Source organism: Mastigoproctus giganteus, chromosome 1 (assembly GCF_048544385.1).
Source record: "Mastigoproctus giganteus isolate SK-2022 chromosome 1, ASM4854438v1, whole genome shotgun sequence".
NCBI classification, from domain to species: domain Eukaryota; kingdom Metazoa; phylum Arthropoda; class Arachnida; order Uropygi; family Thelyphonidae; genus Mastigoproctus; species Mastigoproctus giganteus.
Window position 1 is genome coordinate 9,842,764 of NC_143575.1, and position 21,134 is coordinate 9,863,897.

General features: G+C 39.8%; 1 protein-coding gene across 1 annotated transcript in view; it reads left to right on the forward strand.

The window, feature by feature from the left end:
* LOC150090543 (ATP-binding cassette sub-family C member 1-like) overlaps nucleotides 1-21,134 on the forward strand; it is a 198,292-nt gene that overhangs the window by 69,234 nt on the left and 107,924 nt on the right. Inside the window, exon 10 of the mRNA XM_090378813.1 lies at nucleotides 13,169-13,423. Within this exon, the coding sequence (XP_090234939.1) occupies nucleotides 13,169-13,423 (255 nt within the window). The remainder of the gene's footprint in view (nucleotides 1-13,168; nucleotides 13,424-21,134) is intronic.

Below are 21,134 nucleotides of genomic sequence, written 5' to 3' on the forward strand. Positions count from 1 at the left end.
CCAATCTGGTTCATCCCTTTCAAGGATTGGTCAACTGGATATTGATGGTTCAACAGTTGAGGATCCTGCTCAGGTGGCTAACAAACTAAATGAGTATTTTGCATCTACATTCACACATGAGGAGTTATTCCGGAAGGGGAATGCCAGAGGTGAAGTAAACTCTGGCAGTGAGTTAGTTGATTTTATAATAACTGAGAGGAAAGTGGAGGAGAAATGGTGGATGGGATCTATCCAGTTATATTAAGAGGCAGCAAAGGAAGTAAGCAAACCCTTAGCCATAATTATGAGAGCTTCTTTGGACTCAGGGGAGGTACCCATAGACTGGAGGTGTGCAATTGTGACCCCAATTCAATTCAGAAAGGAGGATCAAAGGCTGACACAAGTAATTATAGACCTGTTAGTTTAAGGGTTTGCTGCTCATTCCAATAGAAGCAGTGCAAGAATCATTCACCTCTGCCTATGGTTACCATTAATCTGTGACTCCTCCCCAAGCTAGCAGTTTTCCGACCCACCTAACACTGCCTCGATAGCATTAACAAATATTCTTGCACCCTTTATATTTAATTGTACCCCATGTCTGTAGAAATACTCCTGTTAACAAGCACAGACCACACTGAGAAAAATTCTACACCTAGCCTAGCAGAATCTCTCCATGGCAAAATTGATGCTGTATAAGTTTGATTTCTTGCATCATATGGCTCTAATAATGCTAATGTGCAACAGTATCAAAGTCAGGGCTGGTGCTATCTCTAGGCCAACTGCTAGGGTGAAGTACTTCCTTTTGAAGGGAACAGATTATTTTAACTCATTTTAAAAATGTAACTGAACTTGACAGTTTATTTTGCCTTTTGTGCTTTTAATTTTTTCTACAAGACATCTGTTTTTGAAAATTGCAGTTGGAATTTTTTTTTTGCGGATGCAGGTAGTTAGCCTTGCCTAGGGTGCAAAATACCCTGGCATCATCACTTATCATAGCTTTCCTGAAATCTAACTGTGTTGCCATAAATAGTAATAGTAGAAGAGCAGTATCCATATGATGCAAGGAAGCAAGCTTAGTTAGCATCAGCAACAGAAAAAAAAAATTCACACTGCCATTCCTTCTAAATGTTTGTCCACTTTCTCCTAGAATATATTTAAAGTATAACTTCCACAACAACAGTTGGAAGTTTGTTTCAACTACCTGCTGGCTAAAGGCAGATTTCTGCACATCAGTCCTACAACTGTCTTTCGTCAATTTGAATTTATCCCCCCTTAGGTTCATAATCTGAGAAAGAGGAAGAATCCCATTACCATTGAGCTTGCTCAATTCATTCAAGGCCTTATACACCTCAATCAGATCACCTCATAGGTACCTAGTCTCCAGATACTGCAATTTGCAGGACTTAAGCCTTTGTTCCTCTCACCAGTCTTGTTGCCCTTTTCTGTACTCACTCACGCAAATCTACATCCTTCCTAAAATGAGGCCTCCAGACCCTGGAGGCCTCATTTCCAGAAATATCATGACTGCACAACTACTCCCAGGTATTAATTTTTTACCACCCTAAGTGCAGTACCAAACAGTTGGTATGTTTCTCTGGAGTTACTTCTACCCATATGCAATATTTTGCATTTCTCAGTGTCAAACTTCAGTTGCCACTTTTCAGCCAATCTGCCCAATGTTTCAAAATCCTGTTGCAGTAGCACACTGCTATTAATGTCATTAACAACTCTGCCAACCTTTGTATCATCTGCAAACTTCGACATTAAGTGTGATATACCTTCATAAATATCATTTGATAAATATCCAAAACAGTGGGCCCAACAGAGAATCCTGGAGGCTCTACTAATAACATTATTCCATGAAGAGCAGCATCCATTGATTAGCATTGTCTTCTCCCATTTATACTGTAGTCTTCCATGTGCAACAGTGTCAAAAGCTTTCCTGAAATCCAAGTGCATGATATCAAACTGGTTTTTTGCATGGTTCCTTTGTAACCACATCATAGTATCCAATCAAATTTGTCAGACAAGACTTTCTCTTAACAAATCCTTGCTATGTCTGAATCATTGCTGCAGTCTTGGCTAGATGATCCTGCAATGAATCTTTAACCAGTGACTCCATTATTTTACTGGGAACAGAAGTTAAAGTAACTGGTCTGTAACTACTCATATCACCCTTAGATCTCATTTTGTGAATTGGGGATATGTTTGCACATCTCCAATCCATAGGAACTTTTGAGTCCAAGGATGCTCATAATTATGGTTAAGGGTTTGCTTACTTCCTTTACTGCCTCCTTCAATATAACTGGATAGATCCCATCCATTCCAAGTGCCGTTCTTATGTTTATTTTCAACAATTTCTGCTCCACTTTGCTCGCAGTTATTATAAAACCATTTAGCTCACTGTCAGATTTTAATGTGCCCATGGCATTTCCCTCCCCAAATAACTCCATGTGTAGTTGTTGATGCAAAATACTTATTCTGTTTGTTAGCTACCTGAGCAGGATCATCAACAATTGGACTATCGATATCGAGCAGACCAATCTAATATTTTTCCCCTTGATTCTAGAGTTTATATAACTTCAGAAGTTCTTGCTGTTTTCTTAGCATTCTTTGCCAAAGATTTCTCGTAATCTGTCTTCTCTTGCCTAATCTGCTTTGTGACTTGATTACAGACTAGCTTATACCTACCATAGACTTCTGTGTTGCCTGATAATTTATATGCATCACATGCATTTTTCTTCTCTGCCACGAGTCTCATTAGTTCATCTGACATCCATTTAGGCCTAAACCTTTAATAGTATTTCTTAATTGGTATGAAAAGACTAGTAGCTTCCACAATTACTTCTTGATTGCTTCCTATTTAGAATTTGCTTTTGGTAACATCAGTTGGTCCACTGTATAGAACTTAAAAACTGTCTGAGACCACTGTAGTCACCTCTACGAAAGCAAAAATCCTTCCCTTTACACCAGATGGTAGTTATGTCTTTAAGTAAATCCCACATCAGTGCATTGTGATTTCTGCCACCTAGTAGTTCCTTTGTCTGCAAATTCTTAATACACAAATAATCACTGCTGATAACTAGATCCAGAGTATTACTCTCTCTCTCTCTCTCTCTCTCTCTCTCTCTCTGGTTGACTAACTTGTTGCTGTAAAAAAAAAAAATCATCCAGTAAATCCATAATTTTGGTAGTGTGCAAATGACCAACCCACAAGTTCCAGTCAATATTCCAGTTAGTGAGAAGTTAAAATTCCCCATTATAAGACCATCTGATTTACTGGCCCACTATTTCTCTGTACAGTTGTTTGTTATACTCATCGGAATCATTAGGCCGGCAGCGGGTTCAGGGTGGAGGCATTTGGGGAGCTTGTCTTGGAGGTTGCTGGGCTTTGCATGCCGACTGGGAAGTGTTGATCGGGGTTTGGGCCTGGATGGATATTGGATGAACTAATGGGATGTGTGGCATAGAAGAGGGGTACATGAGATGCATATGGGTTGATGGGTGACATGGAGGCCTGTGATAGATGTGGGCTGGTCCGTGGCTGGGTCACGGGGAAGATTGGGCGGGCGAGGGCAGATTGTGAGGAGTCCTTTGTGGGGGATGCAGTGAGGAGCAGAGGGGATTTCTTTACCTGTATGGACTCGGGAATGAGGGGGATGAGTCGGATTGGTCCACTGGATGTTGATGGTTTGACAATTGAGGATCCTGCTCAGGTGGCTAACAGACTAAACAAGTGTTTTGCATCTGCATTCACGCATGAGGAGTTGTTTAGGAGGGGGAATGCCAGAGGTGAAGTAAACTCTGGCAGTGAGCTGGATGATTTTGTGGTGGCTGAGAGGGGGGGTCGGGGAGAGGTTGTTGAGGATAGGCATAGAAAAGGTGCCTGGGGTGGATTGGATCTGTCCAGTTGTATTGGGGGAGGTGGCGGGGGAAGTAGGCGGGCCCTTAGTCATAATTGAGAGAGCTTCTTTGGACTCGGGGAGGGTACCCATGGGCTAGAGATGTGCAGATGTGACCCTAGTTTGTGAAGGGGGATTGGGGGCTGACACAATTGGTTGTAGGCCTGTGGGTTTAACTTCTGTTCCAGGAGAATTAGTGGGGGCACTGGTTGGGGAGGCACTGCAGGATCGTCTGGACAGGACTTCAATTATGGCTCGGACACAGCATAGTTTTGTTAGGGGAGTGTCTTGTCTGACCAATTTGATTGGATACTGATGCGGTCACGGGGGAACTGGATGCAGGGAATGACTTTGATGTTATGTTTGGATCTTGGAGAGGCTTTTGATACTGTTGCTCATTTAAGACTGCTGCATAAATTGGAGCTGTGTGGCATTGGAGGTGGGTTGCTGCTATGGATAGGGGGATGGTTGGGGGAGAGGGCAGTGAGTGGTGGCCGATGAACTCTGTTCATCATGGACTGGTGTTGTTGGTGGCATCCCTCAGGATTCGGTGTTGGGTCCATTGTTGTTTTCTGTATTTATGAATGATGTTTATGATGGTGTATCAGGCTTAGTGTCTGGGTTTGCAAATGATGCAGGGTTGTTGGGGACACTACTGGTGCTGTGGCAGGGTCTGGATGGGCTGGGCAGATGGGCTGGGGGGGATGAAGTTTGGCATTGACAGGTGTAGGGTGCTGCATGTGGGAAACAGTGATCCCGGAGCAAGGTATACGCTGACAGTGGTAGAGAATGAAGGGGATGTGGGGGTGGTTGTACAGGTAGATGAAGTTTTTTCTGAGCAGTGCAGATGGGCTGCAGGAGTGGCTCATGGTGTCTTGTCTGTGATATACAGGAGTTTTTCTGGCAGGGATGGGGATGTGATTGTTCCCTTGTGTGGGGCAATGGTCGGGCTGTGCCTTGAGTGCTGTGTTCAGGTCTGGAGGCCTCATTTTGGGGGGGGGATGTGGAGCTGCTGGGACAAGTGCAGAGAGGGATGGTGGGAGTGGTGAATGGAACGGAGGGTTGCTCTTGCGGGGAAAGGCTTGAGTTTTGCAAGTTGCAGTGTCTGGAGGCTGGGCACCGGCGAGGTGGTCTGATAGAGGTGTGTAAGGCTTTGAATGTTTGAGCATGCTCAATGCTGATGGGATTCTTACTCTTGCTTGGAGTAATCACCTGAGGGGGGCATAGGTTCGGGTTGGAGAGGAACAGATGTGGGATGGATATGTGGAGGTTTGCCTTTGACTGGCAGGTGGTTGGTGGAACGGACTTCTGTCCCTTGTTGTGAAGGTTGATAGTCTAAATAAATTTAAGGCTCAGCTGGACAGGTATTTTGAACGAACAGAGGAGTGAAATAGGAGTTTTTTTTTTTGCTGATGCTGCATAAGCTTGCTTTCTTGCATCATATGCCTCTGCTAAAGCTAACACACTCCTCATTTTTGCTTTCCCAGTGCTTATGTCACACCAAACTGATTCAACATTGTACTGACCATCTACATCAACTGGAATCACTTCCTTAGATTTAGTTTCTTAACTAACAGCATAACCCCTCCTCCCTGCCTATCCTTCCTGTACACATTGTACTCCCCAAATTCCAATTCTGCACTGCTTATATCTGTGTGACATCATGTCTCTGATATTCCAACAATATCCACCTTTGATGTCCTTGACCTGTGCTTCATATTCATCAAATTTATTAGCTATACTCCTAGCATTGGTGTATGTGCAAGTATACATGCACCTGTTCTTAATCTTAGTTACCCTAACACAGCCCATGTATTTATTTGTTCTATGATGACTCCCACCAGTCATCCCGTCCATTCTAATAGAAGCAGTGCAAAATCACTTTTACATCTGCCTGTGGCTACTGTTAATCTATTAGTCTGTGAATCCACCTGAGCTAGCAGTTTTCCGATCCACCTAACACTCTCTCGATACCCTCAGCAGATATTCTTGGATCCCTTCTATTTAAGTGTATCCCAACCCTATAGAATCAGTCTCTCCTGTTAACAAGCACAGACCATGCTGCAAAAAATTCTACCTCATATAGCTTGCACAGTCTCTCCAGGCTCTTGTCATGCACTCCCTTTTATAGTGTCTAGGCAGAATTGCAGACACTTTCAAATCAACCCTAACTCAAAACTTTTTTTTTTTTTTTCAACATTGACCTGTACTCTTCAAGCAAGTATGCAGATCTCCTACTCTTATTATCATTGATGCCAACATGTACAACAATGTCAACCTTTGTGCCCTTAAGATGATATTTGCTCTACAGTGTCATCAGCTTTTGACCCTGGCAGACATACCCTGGTGGTATTCCACCTATCCTTTTTGCATAATATATTACCTGTCTCCCTGACAATGGAGTCACTGACAATAACTAACTGTGCTGGTTCACAGGAACTATTCTGCCTTGCAGTTTGCCACTCTGTAGCCTAATGCACAAGAGGGATCTGTGGCATTGAGTTGGGCAATTGAGAGCTTGATGGGGGTCCCCCAATTTAATACCTTGAGTGTATCTTCCCAACTCTTTAAACTCTCTTTGGTGCCCATTAGAATGCTAAGTGGCCCCTAATTTCTTGACACTGCACATACCACACACAAAGACGTCCTCTGTGGCTAGATTGTGTTATGTTCCAGATAGATCTGCAACAATTTCACAAGTCGTGCATTTTTTGAGGCTATGATGTGTTGGAGAACTGCCTCCCCTTGGTTCTCCCCCCCCCAAGCCACAGCACACCTGCTACTTTGTGCTCTCATTGCTTTGCTGCTCTTGTCTAGGGCATGATATTGTATTGCAGAGTTTCCCAAACTTTAGTCATGTAACTCTTCATCTCACAACATTAATGGAACACCCACAAAACAAGTTTAGTGGGAGCCAAAGAACTATTTGCTAATATTTTATTACGTATGAGGCCACATGTAAAGTTGAAATTCAAGTAACTATCATTATATGTACTTTTGTTTTGGTCTTTTATTAGTTGGTTCCTGTTTTTTCACTTCATATTTTTGGGGAACAAAAGGCTGCAATTGTTCATCCTTGCTTTGAAGTGTGACAGTATTTGTTTTCATCGACCACAGTTATGCTACTAGAAGTACTTTGTTTCTTGTTTTAAAGTTACTTTTTTCGACCACAAATCTATGGTCACATATTTTAATAATATTTCGAAATACTAATAATTATCAAAAAAAAAATTTAAACAAGAAAGGGAGTGTAGTTATGATGTCGGTTTGCTTCCTCCTCTCCTTCAACCTTGTGTACTCCAGGCTAAATTGCATACGAATGGCATTCTAGATCACCACATTGCTACTTTTTTGTAGATAGTATTACCTCTATGCAAAGCCCACCAAGACAAGGTGTTCTGTGGCCTATTTGATTATTAGTCTATGCCAATATATTAATAACTGAAAAAAAATTGTTAAATAATATAATGATACAAAAGTGGTGTTATGCTACAAATATACAAAATTTATTTATTTTTTTAAAAATTAATTAATTTTTTTCCGAAACACTTGTTCACATCTTGCGGAACAGCTTGAGAAATTCTGTTCCAATGAATACAATGAAAATCATTAAGATTAAACAATTATCAATACTACACTATCTAATAATTTCTAAATGCAGTGATACTATGCTATCTAGTTTTATGTTAGCTACCTATTTATCAAAATTAAAAATTTGAATTCCCTACCACTCACTGTCTACTATAACAATGGCAGCAAGATGCGAATGAAACAATGGTTTTATGTATATTAAGTAGTAACCAACAAAATCTCTATCTAAATAAAAAAAATAACAAGCTAACTGGGTCTATAAAGCTACTTATAAAGTATGATATAATATGATAATCAAGTAAATAAAATGGGAAAAACTTAATTCTTGGAGCTTGAATTTCACTGCATCCACTTGTAAAGACAGTGTTCTCATCTTAAATGATGTCTTCAATCTAAGTATGTAATGTCTAACTGAATGTTAAATATATTATTAATGATGCAAGCTAATATTAGCAGTTCAGGAAGTTATTAGTCAGCTGAAAAACAATCAGATCATCAGCTATTTACTTTTGGATTTTAACTGTAGTTTATTACTTCATACAGCATGTTTCCCCCACTTTTTCTTACTATTGAGTACACCGAGAATTGTCAAACTAATAGAGTAAACTTATCTGCAAAAAGATCTAAACCTCCCAAACACTTCCAGTTCATTTCACAAATATACGTGGTCTCAATTCTAATTTCAGCGATGTCCATTTCCGCTTGCAGTTTGCCAAACCCCAAGTACCTTTTCTGACAGAAAAGGTACTTGGGGTTTGTTTCTCAGTTGATTCAACCACTGCTCATCTTGGTTGCCCAAATTATTTGCTGTATGATTCCTTTTGCCTCAAAGGTGGTACTTGTGCATACATCCATTCCGATATTCCCTGTCAGAAACTTGGTAATTTGGAATCTTCTCTGGCTTAAAATCTCTCTACCTCATTGTGTTAAATTCACCTGTTGTCTCTACCATTCTCCCAACTCCACTAATCACTTTGAGCTCTTTGACTTCCTCTCTTTGCAACTTTACTTTCTTCTGTCAAACTTTCCTAACAGGGAGGCAATTTTTCTTGGCGATTTTAATGTTCACAACTCCAGCTGGCTTCCGTTTTTCTAGTCACCGACTGGTCGAGACATTGAGACTGAGACTTTTGCAATTACTAATGACCTTGCCCAGATTGTTCATTTACCTACAAGAATACCGGACAATCCTAACCATACAGCCAACACGCTTGATCTTTTTCTCACAAAAAACACTTCTAAGTACATGGTTGAAGTGACTGGTCCTTTAGACACCGCAGATCACAACCTGGTGATTGTCTACTTCTGATGTCAACGTTTGCTCATATCATATCAGTAAAATTATTCTTGTAGGAATGGAATCCTTTATTTCACATTCCACTTTAAAATCTCTTCCTTTATCTAAACCTTGATTTTCCAATAAATGTGCTAAGGCTGTTCGGGAGAAGAATGTTGCATATCGTAATTGGTTTGTTTCCAATTTTTCAGTTTCATTTTCTGCCTACACCAAAGTTCACAATTGTAAAACAGTTATTAATCAGTCCAAACTAGATTTTCAACAGGCTAAGAGTAGAAAACTTGCTTCTTGCCCTAATGGTACCTGAGCATTCTGGTCTCTTGCCAAAGTTATTGGCCGCAACTTTTGCTTATTTCTGCTCCCAGCTCTGTCAAAACCAGATGGTTCTGTTGTCACTTCAACCAAGGATAAAGTTGACCTGCTATCATCCCATTTTTCTTCCAACTCGTGTATTAATGATCTTGGTAAAACACCTCCCAACATGCTCCATTCAATGCCTCCGGTGGCCTTCCATCAAAAGGATGTCAGAAGGATTTTGACAAATCTTGATGCTAAGAAAGCTCCAGGTCATGATGGTATTTCTCCACTTGTTTGCAAAACCTGTGCTCCTGAACTTACTCCTGTTCTTTGCTGCCTTTTTTCACTTTCTTATTCCAAAGGTGTTTTTCCTTCTGCTTGGAAATTTGCTTGTATCCAACCAGTTCCTAAAAAGGTTGACAAATCCCACCCATCCAATTATTGTTCCATTGCAATTACTTCTACTCTTTCTAAAGTAATGGAGAAATCAATTAACTGCCAACTCTTAAACTACCTAGAAACCTTCCCTCTGATCAATGATTGCCAGTATGGATTTTGTCAGTGTCGATCCACTGGTGATATTCTGGCTTATGTTACCCATTTATGGACAAATTCAATGGAAAAGTTTGAAACACAAGCAGTTGCTCTTGACATCTCAAAGGCTTTCGATTGTGTTTGGTACAAAGGTCTTCTAAACAAGCTTCCATCTTATGTTTTGCCAACTGTTTTTTGTAATTAGTTATCCAGTTTTCTCTCTGATCGCTCACTAAGGGTGATGGTATATGGCTCTCTATCTTCTAATTTCTCCACTAATGATAGTGTCCTTCAAGGTTCAGTTCTTTCCCCCACTCTTTTCCTCTTGTATATTAATGGTCTTCCATTGAGTTGAAATCCTATCCATAGTTTTTCCAATGATAGCACATTGCATTCCATTTTCCATTTTGAGAAATTTTCCCTGCTCTATCAGCTTCAACTTCTCAAATATCCACTACGAATTCCTTAAATGCCAATCTCCAGTGGGGCAAAGACAACTTAGTTGATTTCAATCCTTCTAAAACTCAAGTCTTGTCTTATATCTTGCAAAAAGATTCTTCTGCTCCTATGCTTATCTTTGGTGACGCTCTGAATTCTAGGCAAGTTAATATCTCTTTTGGGGATTACTCTGACTTCTAATCTCTTTCGACACAAGCACATTACAAATATTGCTCCCTCTGCATCTAAAAAAACTTGATTTTCTCTTTTGCTCTCGGTGTTACTTTTTTTCAAAACAGCTGTTCACTCTGTACAAATTGCAAATCTGCCCTACCATGGAATATTATTCCCACATCTGGGGTGGTGCCCCAAAACCTCTCTCAGGCTTCTAGATTCCATTCAGAAGAGGGCAGTTAGGATAATTAATTACTCCTCTCTAACAGAGTCTCTCCACTCAGTCTCATAGACCTACTGTTTCTGCTGAATGCCTTTTCTGCAGATACTTCCATGGGCACTGTTCTTCTGAATTGGCTTCTATAATTCCCACTCTCTCTTACAATACAATCCGAACATGTGTCGCCACCAGCAAACATCCATTTACTGCCCAAATTCAAACTCACAGAACCAACTTTTCATCTTCCTCATTTATTCATTCGCCTGCCGTTTTCTGGAACAACCTTCCTTCGTATGTCTTTTCTGAAAATTACCATCTACAGAAGTTTAAGTCTCTCAACAAACATCTTCTTAACCTCCAACCCAAGCATGGTACTAAGTACTATAGGTTCTAATACCTTGTGTTTGGGGTTTCCATAAAAAAAAACCCTGGGAAAAGAAAAAGATTATCTGATATTCTCTATATCAGTGGTCTCCAAAATGGGGTTCTGCAAGGCGGTCTTGAAGACGTCTCAAAGTCCCTCCTATGTAACAGCTGTCAGTCTTTGCAAGCTATGTGGTATCTTACACTGCTGCGTAAGAGGGGTGACTGGGGTCTTTACATTGGAAACTAGAGAACGTAAGTTTCTACCAGGCAACTGCACGCATTTTATGTGGTATTCTCAGAGGATTTTTGAGATCCGGCCTGACATGCCTGGATAGTAGGGAATGTAGGTGGTAGGTACATTGTCCTGAGTTGATGGTGGTCTTGGGTGGACTTGAGCTCCTGTGCTTGCAATAAGGACTTGTCTAATATGTGTGTTGGGTAGCCACAATTGATCAAGTCTGTCCTCTTTCTAGAAATCTCGTGACTAGCTTCATCTGTGCTCAAATGGCTCCAAGCCCTGGAGAATAGTGCGGGCAGTGCTGTTGAGATGACTAGGAGCATGGCAGGATCTGTAGTTTGTGAACTGTCTGATAGGCTTATGGTATACTGAGGTTTCTAGATGTGGGCCCACACGTTTTATTAGGACGTCCAGGAATGGGAGAGATCAGTCTACTTCTAACTCTAGAGTGAACTGGATGAACACACAGGGAATTGAGATATTCTAGCAATGTTATTTCAGAGTCACGTGGAATGACAGTGAAGATGTCATCAATGTATCTGCACCATGTTGTAATAGGTACTGGTGGGTTCAGGAATATCTGTTATTCCATGGTGACGTTGGGCATTACAGAACTAACAGGGGCACCCATGGCAGTGCCATGTAACTGCTAATATATGGAATCCTCAAAGGTAAAGGTCTGCTGGCGACATCTATACTGCCAGCAGACAGTGATCTTCTGTTTGGAAGAGTTGTCATTCTCAAGGAGCCTCTTGTATGGCCTGTTGAACAGGGATTGATGTAAATGACACTACATCAAATGATGCCATAACAGCATTGCCAGAAATTGCGAGCTCTTTAATTGGAGCCATTCCAGCACAGATGAAGCTAGGCACAACGAGATTTCTAGAGTTAGGACAGACTTGATCAATTGTGGCTAGCCAACACACATATTAGACAAGTCCTTATTGCAAGCACAGGAGCTCAGTACACCTAAGACCACCATCAACTCAGGACAATGTACCTACCGCCTACATTCCCTACTATCCAGGCATGTCGGGCCGGATCTCAAAAATCCTTGGAGAATACTGCATAAAATGCATGCAGTTGCCTGGTAGAAACTTATGTTCTCTAATTTCCAATGTAAAGACCCCAGTCACCCTTCTCTTACGCAGCAGTGTAAGATACTGCATAGACTGTGACAACTGTTACATAGGAGGGACTTTGAGACGTCTTCAAGACCGCCTTACAGAACACGACAGTGATTTGCCTTGCTGAGGCCGACCAGTCCTCAATCACGGAACACTTCTGGTCCATCCACCACGACCTCAATCCCAAGAGGGACAATGGAATAATTGACCACTCCCAACACTTTTGCCACAGTCTCTGGTTAGTCACTCAATATATTGTGTAACTCGAGAGCCATGAACTGCTGCAAAGGCATGAGACTACACCCCATCTTAGAGACAACTGTTTTAGGTTTAGACAAGTGCTGGATAAAAATTACACACATCCATGCAGCAACAATAAACACCAGTTTAATGATTGAATGACCTATCTCGTGCCCCCACACGCCTCACTGTATGCAAAACAGTGTCCGTTAGAATAATTATCTCTAAAGTTTCCATTTCTGTTGAAGAGACACAATTTGTCTCAAAAGCTACAGTATCTATTTGTAATTAAATATATTCAGTATCTTTATTTTAAAGATTATTTTACTGGCTAAACACCTAATCATCATTTATATCCTATGGATTCCAGTACAACAGGCCCATTTATCCTCATTTTCATTATTAATTTTCTTTAAACTTTAATTTCTTTAATGATTATTAGATGCATAATCATTGGTTATAGAACCCTTCTGAAATTCATTTTCCACAAAATCTGAATATTTCTAAAAACAGTTATATGCAAGTACAAATTAAATAAAAAAAATAAAAAAAACATTTGCAGAATACATAGGCATTCTGTGGAATGTAAGTTGAAAGCCACTAATCCAGTAGATGTCATATCCACTAGATTAGTCATAGTAAACAGAAAAAGAATATCCTAGATGACTGCCTCAGGGTTAAGCTTGATTTCAGCTGTCTAATTAACAGTTCAGTAAAATTTAGTGCTAATTAATTTTTATCCTTGTCTTTGTTTTCTTACAGATATTCTACATGAGCAATAATGCCAAAAGATACCATACAAATGATGAAATAATGACTTATACAGCTGTTGATACAGAACATGTGTTTGCAGCTTTTTTAATGACTACTCAACTGTGGAGTATTCTTGCACATGTTACTGTTGGTATTGTCTTTCTATGGCATATTCTTGGACCATCTAGTTTGATGAGTTTGGCCATCATAGTAATGACACTTCCATTTACTCTCTTTGTAGAATCAAAACTGCGTACATTACAGGTAAGAATGTTCATTATATACAGCATTCACCTACAAAATTTTTACACATTTCAGCTAAAACCAAGATTAAAAATAACATTAGTTTAAGAAAATGTTTTCTTTTACTGTGCTTTTTTTTTTAATGTTCATGAATAATTTTAAATAGATCTTACTTCAGATAATATGGAACACAAATTAACTTGGTCTTTAGTACTTAACAGCTTTACACTGAAGGTCCTAGACCACTTAACATTTCCTTTTCCTTCAACTATAACTTGCCACAATGGTAACTTGCCCTTAATGCTACAATTGAAAACATCATTAATAATGTTCTGAAAGTTGCAAATTTGATAATCATTGCCTTCTAATGGCCTACATTAAATAATGAAATAACCTTTCAGTATTTTTTAAAGGAAATATATTTAAAGAACTGGAAATGTTAGTTATTTACATAGAATAACAAGTTAGTTCAAGGCATTTTAGTTCATTTTAGTAAATTTCTGAAGTAGGTGAAATGGCATTGTTAGCATTAGCATTAGTAGAGGCATTTGATGCAAGAAAGCAAGCTTATGCAGCATCAGCCAAAAAAAAAAAAAAGTAACATAAATAAATAAAAATAACCACTTCCTCTTCACCCCTCTGTTCGTTCGAAATACCTGTCCAGCTGAGCCTTAAACTTATTTAGGCTATCAACTTCCACGACAAGGGATGGAAGTCTGTTCCACCTACCAACCACCCGCTGGCTAAAGGCAAATTTCCACACGTCTATCCTACATCTGTCTTTCCTCAATTTGAATTTATGCCCTCTCAGGTGATTATTCTGAGCTAGAGGAAGAATCCCATCAGCATTGAGCATGCTTAAACCATTCAAGGCTTTATACACCTCTATCAGATCACCTCGCTGGTGCCTAGTCTCCAGACACTGTAATTTGCAAAACTTAAGCCTTTCTTCGTAAGAGCACCCCTTTGTTCCATTCACTAATCTTGTTGCCCTTCTCTGTACTCGTTCCAGCAGCTCTACATCCTTCTTGAAATGAGGCCTCCAGACCTGTATACAGTACTCTAGGTGTGGCCTGACCATTGCCTTATACAATGGAATAATTACCTCCTTATCCCTGCTGGAAAAATTCCTGTATATCATTGACAATACTCCATGAGCTACCCTTGCAGCCCATCTGCACTGCTCAGAGAACTTCATATCTGCCTGCACAATCACCCCCAAGTCCCTTTCATTCTCTACCACTGTCAGTGTAGTACCACAGAGTTGATACGTTGCTCTGGGGTTGCTGTTTCCCATGTGTAGTACTTTACATTTGTCAATGTTAAACTTCATTTGCCACCTCTCAGCCCATCTGCTCAACCTTTCCAGATCCTGTTGCAGCAGCGTAGTGTCCTTGACAACCCTGCCAACCTTTGTATCATCTGCAAACTTGGACATTAAGCTTGATATACCATCATCAATATCATTTATAAATACAGAAAACAACAATGGACCCAACACTGAGCCCTGAGGGACCCCACTAATAACATTAGTCCACGATGAGCAGTGTCCATTTTAGTCCACGATGAGCAGTGTCCATTGATTACCACTCTCTGTCTTCTCCCCCTCAACCACCCCTTTATCCATAGCAGCAATTTGCCTCCAATGTCACACTGCTCCAATTTGTGTAGCAGTCTTCCATGTGCAACAGTATCAAAAGCCTTTCTAAGATCCAAGTATATAATATCAAAGTTATTCCCTGCATCCAGTTCTTTTGTGACTGCATCATAGTATCCAATCAAGTTGGTCAGGCAAGACTTCCCCTTAACAAAACCATGCTGTGTCTGAGCTATAACTGAAGTCTTGTCTAAATGATCCTGCAGTGCTTCTTTAACCAGTGCCTCCATTAATTTTCCTGGAACAGAAGTTAAGCTCACAGGTCTATAATTACTTGTGTCAGCCTTTGATCCTCCTTTGTGAATTGGGGTCACATTTGCACATTTCCAGTCTATGGGTACCTCCCCTGAGTCCAAGGAAGCTCTCATAATTATGGCTAAGGGTTTGCTTACTTCCTTTGCTGCCTCCTTTAATATAACTGGATAGATCCCATCCACCCCGGGTGCCTTTCTTGTGTTTATCTTCAACAGTTTCTCCTCCACTTTACTCCCAGTTATTTCAAGATTCTGTAGCTTACTGCTAGAGTTGAATACACCTCTGGCATTCCCTTTGCTGAATAACTCCTCATGTGTGAATGTCGATGCAAAATATTCATTTAGTTTGTTAGCTACCTGAGCAGGATCATCAACAGTTGACCCATCAATATCAAGTGGACCAATCTGATTCATCCCCTTCCTTCTAGAGTTTACATAAGTAAAGAACTCTTTGCTGTTTTTCTTTGCATCCCTTGCCAAGGATTTCTCGTAATCTGCCTTCGCCTGCCTAACCTCCTTTGTAACTTGGTTGCATATCAACTTGTATCTATCATAGGCTTCTGTGTCATGTGTTAATTTGTAAGTATCCCATGCATTTTTCTTCTCTGCCATATGCCTCATTAGTTCATCTGACATCCATTTTGGCCTAAACCTTGAACAATATTTCTTAGTTGGTATGTAAAGCCTAGTAGCTTCCAAGGTAAGTTCTTTGAATGCTTCTCATTTTGAATTTGCTGTTGGTAACATCATCAGTTGGTCCCACTGTATAGAATTTAAATACTGTCTCAGTCCATCGTAGTCGCCTTTACGGAAGCAATAACCCTTCCCTTTACCCCTAATGGTAGTTACCTCTTTGAGTAAAATCCCACTTCAGCACACTGTGATCACTGCCACCTAGTGGTTCATTTATCTGCAGATTCTTAATGCATGAAGAATCACTGCTGATACTCAAATCAAGAGTATTACTCCCTCTAGTTGCCTCCCGAACATGCTGATGTAGAAAACAATCATCCAATAAATCCACAAAAGCTCTGCTAGTGCGTGAGTAACCAGCCCCCAAATTCCAGTCAATATCTGGGAAATTAAAATCTCCCATTATAAGACTCTCTGATTTACTGGCCCACTCTATTTCCTTGTACAGTTCCTTATTATACTCATCAGAGTCATTAGGCCTATAGCACACTCCTACTCTCAAATTTGATTTACCTATGCTTATGTCACACCAAACTGACTCGACACTGCCCTGTCCATCGATGTCGACTGGTTTCACTTCCTTGGATTTTGTGTTTTTTTTTAACTAATAGCATAACCCCTCCTCCCTTCCTATCCTGTCTATCCTTTCTGTAGACGTTGTACTCCCCAAATTCCAGTTCTGCATTCCTTATATCTGAGTGACACCACGTCTCTGATATCCCAACAATATCTGCCTTTGATGTTTTGAGCAATACCTCAAATTCATCAAATTTATTTACTAAACTCCTAGCATTGGTGTACACGCAAGTATACCTGCACCTTTTTCTATTCTTAGCTACCCTAACACAACCCATGTGTTTACTTGTACCGCAATGGCTCCCAGCAGCCTCTGAAATACCATGCATCTTGTTTTTCAGGCTTCTGCTCATTCTAATAGAAGCAGTGCAAGAATCTCTTTCACCTCTGCCAGTGGCTACTGTCAATCTATTGGTCTTTGTCTCCCCCCAAGCTAGCAGTTTTCCGACCCACCTAACACTGCCTCGATAGCATCAGCAAATATTCTTGCACCCTTTCTATTTAAGTGTATCCCATCCCTGTAGAAGCAATCTCTCCTGTTAACAAGTACATTCCAGGCTGAAAAAATTCTACCCCTTGAGCCTTGCACAATCTTTCCAGGGCCGAATTGATCGACAAGGCTCTCATCATATACTCCCTCCTATTGTGTCTGGGCAGAATTGCAGACACTTTCAAAGTCAACCCTAATTCTCGGCTTTTTGTTCAACAGTGACCTGTACTTGTTAAGTAATTCCGCTGGTCTCCTACTCTTAATATCATTAGTGCCAACGTGTACAACTATATCACCTTTAGTGCCCTTAAAAGATGATATCTGCTCTACCACGCCCCTGGCAGACATACCCTGGTCCTGTTCCACCTATCTTTTTTACAAAGCATGTTCCCCGTTTCCCTGACAATAGTCACCAACAACTACTAGTTCCTTCGGGACCACCGCATTCTGCCTTGGGGGTTGTCTCTGTGTCACGCGATGCCCAAGTGCAAGCTCTGGCGTTGATGTGGGCAAGCTGAGAGCTTGATGGGCCCCTCAATTTAGTTTCTTCGAGGGCATCCACCCTGTCCTTCAAATCCTCATATAGGCCCACAAGAACGCAGAGTTGTTGCCTGATATCGATACACTCCTTGCATCGCGCACACACACACACAAAGACATCCCCCTTGGCAGTATCATGTCCCGTACCCGATTGCTCTGCAAACATCAAGCAAACAGTGCATTTTATAAGGCTGTGAGTCAGAGGACAACTGCCCCCCTCAGTTCTGCTCTGAGCCACAGCGCTTCCATTAGCTTGAGCCTTTTGCTTTGCTGCTCTGGTTTGAGTCATGATTCTATTAATTTATTAATTAATTATAATTAATTATGTTATGTTATTAATTATGTTAAATATAATTAATTATATTACGTTTGTAATCTAAGTCGTTATATGTATTTATTTAAACGTACAATTTAACTGCTAACGAAGTTCAACTAACGCTATCTAGTACGGCATACAACTATCGTATCACAATGGCTGGAAAATTACGAACGGTAACGGAGTTGAAACACGTGGAAACCTTTACCGATATTTTTATGCAATTACAAGGCCGAGTAAAGAATAAATACACCAAGTTAATCAGAAAATCACAAAATAATGTTATACTACTAAACTTAAATCAAAAGTTTTAGAAAAACAATAATTTCAAATCAATAAATTGTTTTTGTTGCATCTCAATATGAATGCCTACAATGAGTTGCCATGATATTGCACTACATCTAAGAAGCGATGCTTCACTAGTAGAGAAGACTAATGTTACTTATTCTCAGCAGATACCAGCACCCCCCCACACAGGCTGACCTCAATCAATGTGAGTAATTTGCCCCGCAAGTGCATCGCGCAAAACGGAAACGCATTAATCGAATATAATAATCAATAGGAAAAATTATAATTGGTCCTTGACCTTCTGGAATGTCCATAAAGAATTTTAAAAATACTTTAACTTTAATTGTTTACAATGTAAAAGATAATTAAATGTTTATGGCATAAAACAGCAGTTCCCAAACTGTGCGCTGCAGAATATTTTAAATTTTTGAGGGAAACACAGCGATACTCGACATCTGTTGGACACCTTGCGAACTATTAGCTCAAGGTAGTTCAGTTTCAACATGTCTTAAGTTGTTTGGACCTAACTACTTAATAAATGGACCTGTTAGGTATTTCTTTTGGCCTAGGGGTGCCGTGAAAAATTTACTGAGATACTAAAGGCACCGTGAACTGAGAAAGTTTGGTAACCTATGACATAAAATACACAATGAAGAAATTACTGTTGCAGAAATATTTGAACAGTGTTGACTTTCTCTTTTTCATCAGTCAATTTCTGATAGCTGACAACAATCTTCTCTGGGCCCTGGTGAAATAAATATTGCAGAGAACCTCAAACAAAATGTTTGAGGTTCTCTGCAATATGAAAGATTTCATCTAGTTCTTTTACTGTTATCTCCTTTGCGGTAACATTTTCATCTGGCTCTTTTAAAAATTTGAATTTTTAAATGCAAGTCTGCATTGATTTTATTAGTGGGAGACAAACAGGTAACATGTCTTCTTCCAATGGTTGATGGAACATACTGAGGCAGGCAGCAGGCAAACGTGTTTATTGCCCGTCTGACACGCGATTCAAATCTTTTTCAACTATCGCATAAAAAAAAAAAATTGCGTTAACTGGAAATTGGCATCGTGTGAAGTGAAAAGTGGTATAATTTTTTTTCCATTAATCGAACTCGTTATGCAAGGCCTGGCTGTGTTTGTGTGTGTATATCTCAGAGTTTGATATATATATATATATACACACCTCCTAAATTGAACATAATGGAGATATTCTTTTAAAGCTACCAAAATAAATTAAAAGCTTTATTTTAACATTTTGTTATTTTAGGAAGAATTTGATAAATTTCAAATGCAATTTGGAATACTTGACCTGTAATAAAGTTAAAAATAAATTTAAAAAATCACATGTGTACCCTGTACACACGAAAGCTGTTTGTTGTGTAAATATTTTTGACAACACCTACTAAATTTCGAACAGCTAGAACCAAAATCAAACAATGTAATTTATGCTCACACCCACTACTTACTCTACCGAATCAGTGTTAGTGATAAATAGAATACACATGCCTGCTGCTTACTCTACTGAATCAATGTTTGAAAGTGGTTAGATCAATAGCCTAATTACCCATTTCATTGTAGCCATTTGTTGAATAGTATGATTTCAAAAATACAAGTATTTGTATTATTACAATCATACTATCATGTTACTCTGTCATGCTTTGTCGCATATTATACATGCAGTGCTAATGAGATTTGCAAGAAACTAAGTTATCCACGTATAATACACCATTAAAACTGACTTGGCTCAGGATCTCAACAAGTGTGAGATGGTAATGCAGCACATTCCATTTTGCAACAAGGAAACAGATACTGTCAGATGAAATATGTCAGTGGCTCACATCTGGTTAGTATGGGCTTAGCACTTCCAGGGTCCCAAGCTGGATAACATCATTCTTTTCTTTCTTGGGGGGTTCCCTTCTACTTTTGACTCTATCTCTCTTGGGGTAACTTGAATTTTTTTTTTTTTGGCTGGTGCAGCATAAGCCTCAAGCTTCCTTGCACCATATAGATAATAATAATAAAAATGTCAATCTACGACAACAATAAAGAGCTCATACTAGATTGTAAATTGTATGAATCGGACTTGGACATTTGCAAAATGATTGAAATATGTAAGACAATGTGTCAAGACAGCGATGATTGTGACCCTGATGAAGCATGCAGTAAGGACCTGAATAGCCTTGTAACGAGACTGCAACAAGAAGACCCCTTTTGAAATTTTTACAATCATCCAAACAGCCAGATGAATGAGGAGTTAAAGCTTGCCACATTCAACTGACTCAGCAATTCCAAAGAAATGCAAAAATTTGATTACCGAGGATTTCTGCACTTAATGAGGATGGCCAATGACAAGCAAAAGATTCTACTCATACATGTAATTTGGAGTCTTATCTCCCAATTGCGAACAGATTCAAATATTCTTGACCAGCCCAGCTGGTTGCAGAAAAATGTTTGATTCGCCTCTTGATGGAAATATACAACTGCTTCAGTAATACAGATGGGTACTGTAATGATCTTGTATGTGCTCAGAGCTGGTTCATGCCAGCTATGAGCACATCCAAAATCACTGCCCTCAAGATATCCTTTTCTCTGGTTACTATAAAGTTTCTGCCACAGGTAGCAGTGTTAGCCCAAATCCACCTAAGTGGTATGCCCTGAATCAAGTTTTTCTGCAACCAGCTGGTTTATGACTGAACACATCCAAGATCACTTCCCATGATCCTTTGCACCATCTCCTCTCCTGACTCCATTCTTTTTGCTTTTCTCACGATGCTTTGCACTGGTCAAACCATGTCATTTATTTATTATTTTTAAATTTTGCTTTACTTTAAATGCTTTGCTCTATGTACCCAGGATTTATGCTTGAAGTAATAATTTTGCACCACTAGGAAAAAATAGATTAAATAAACAGGTTG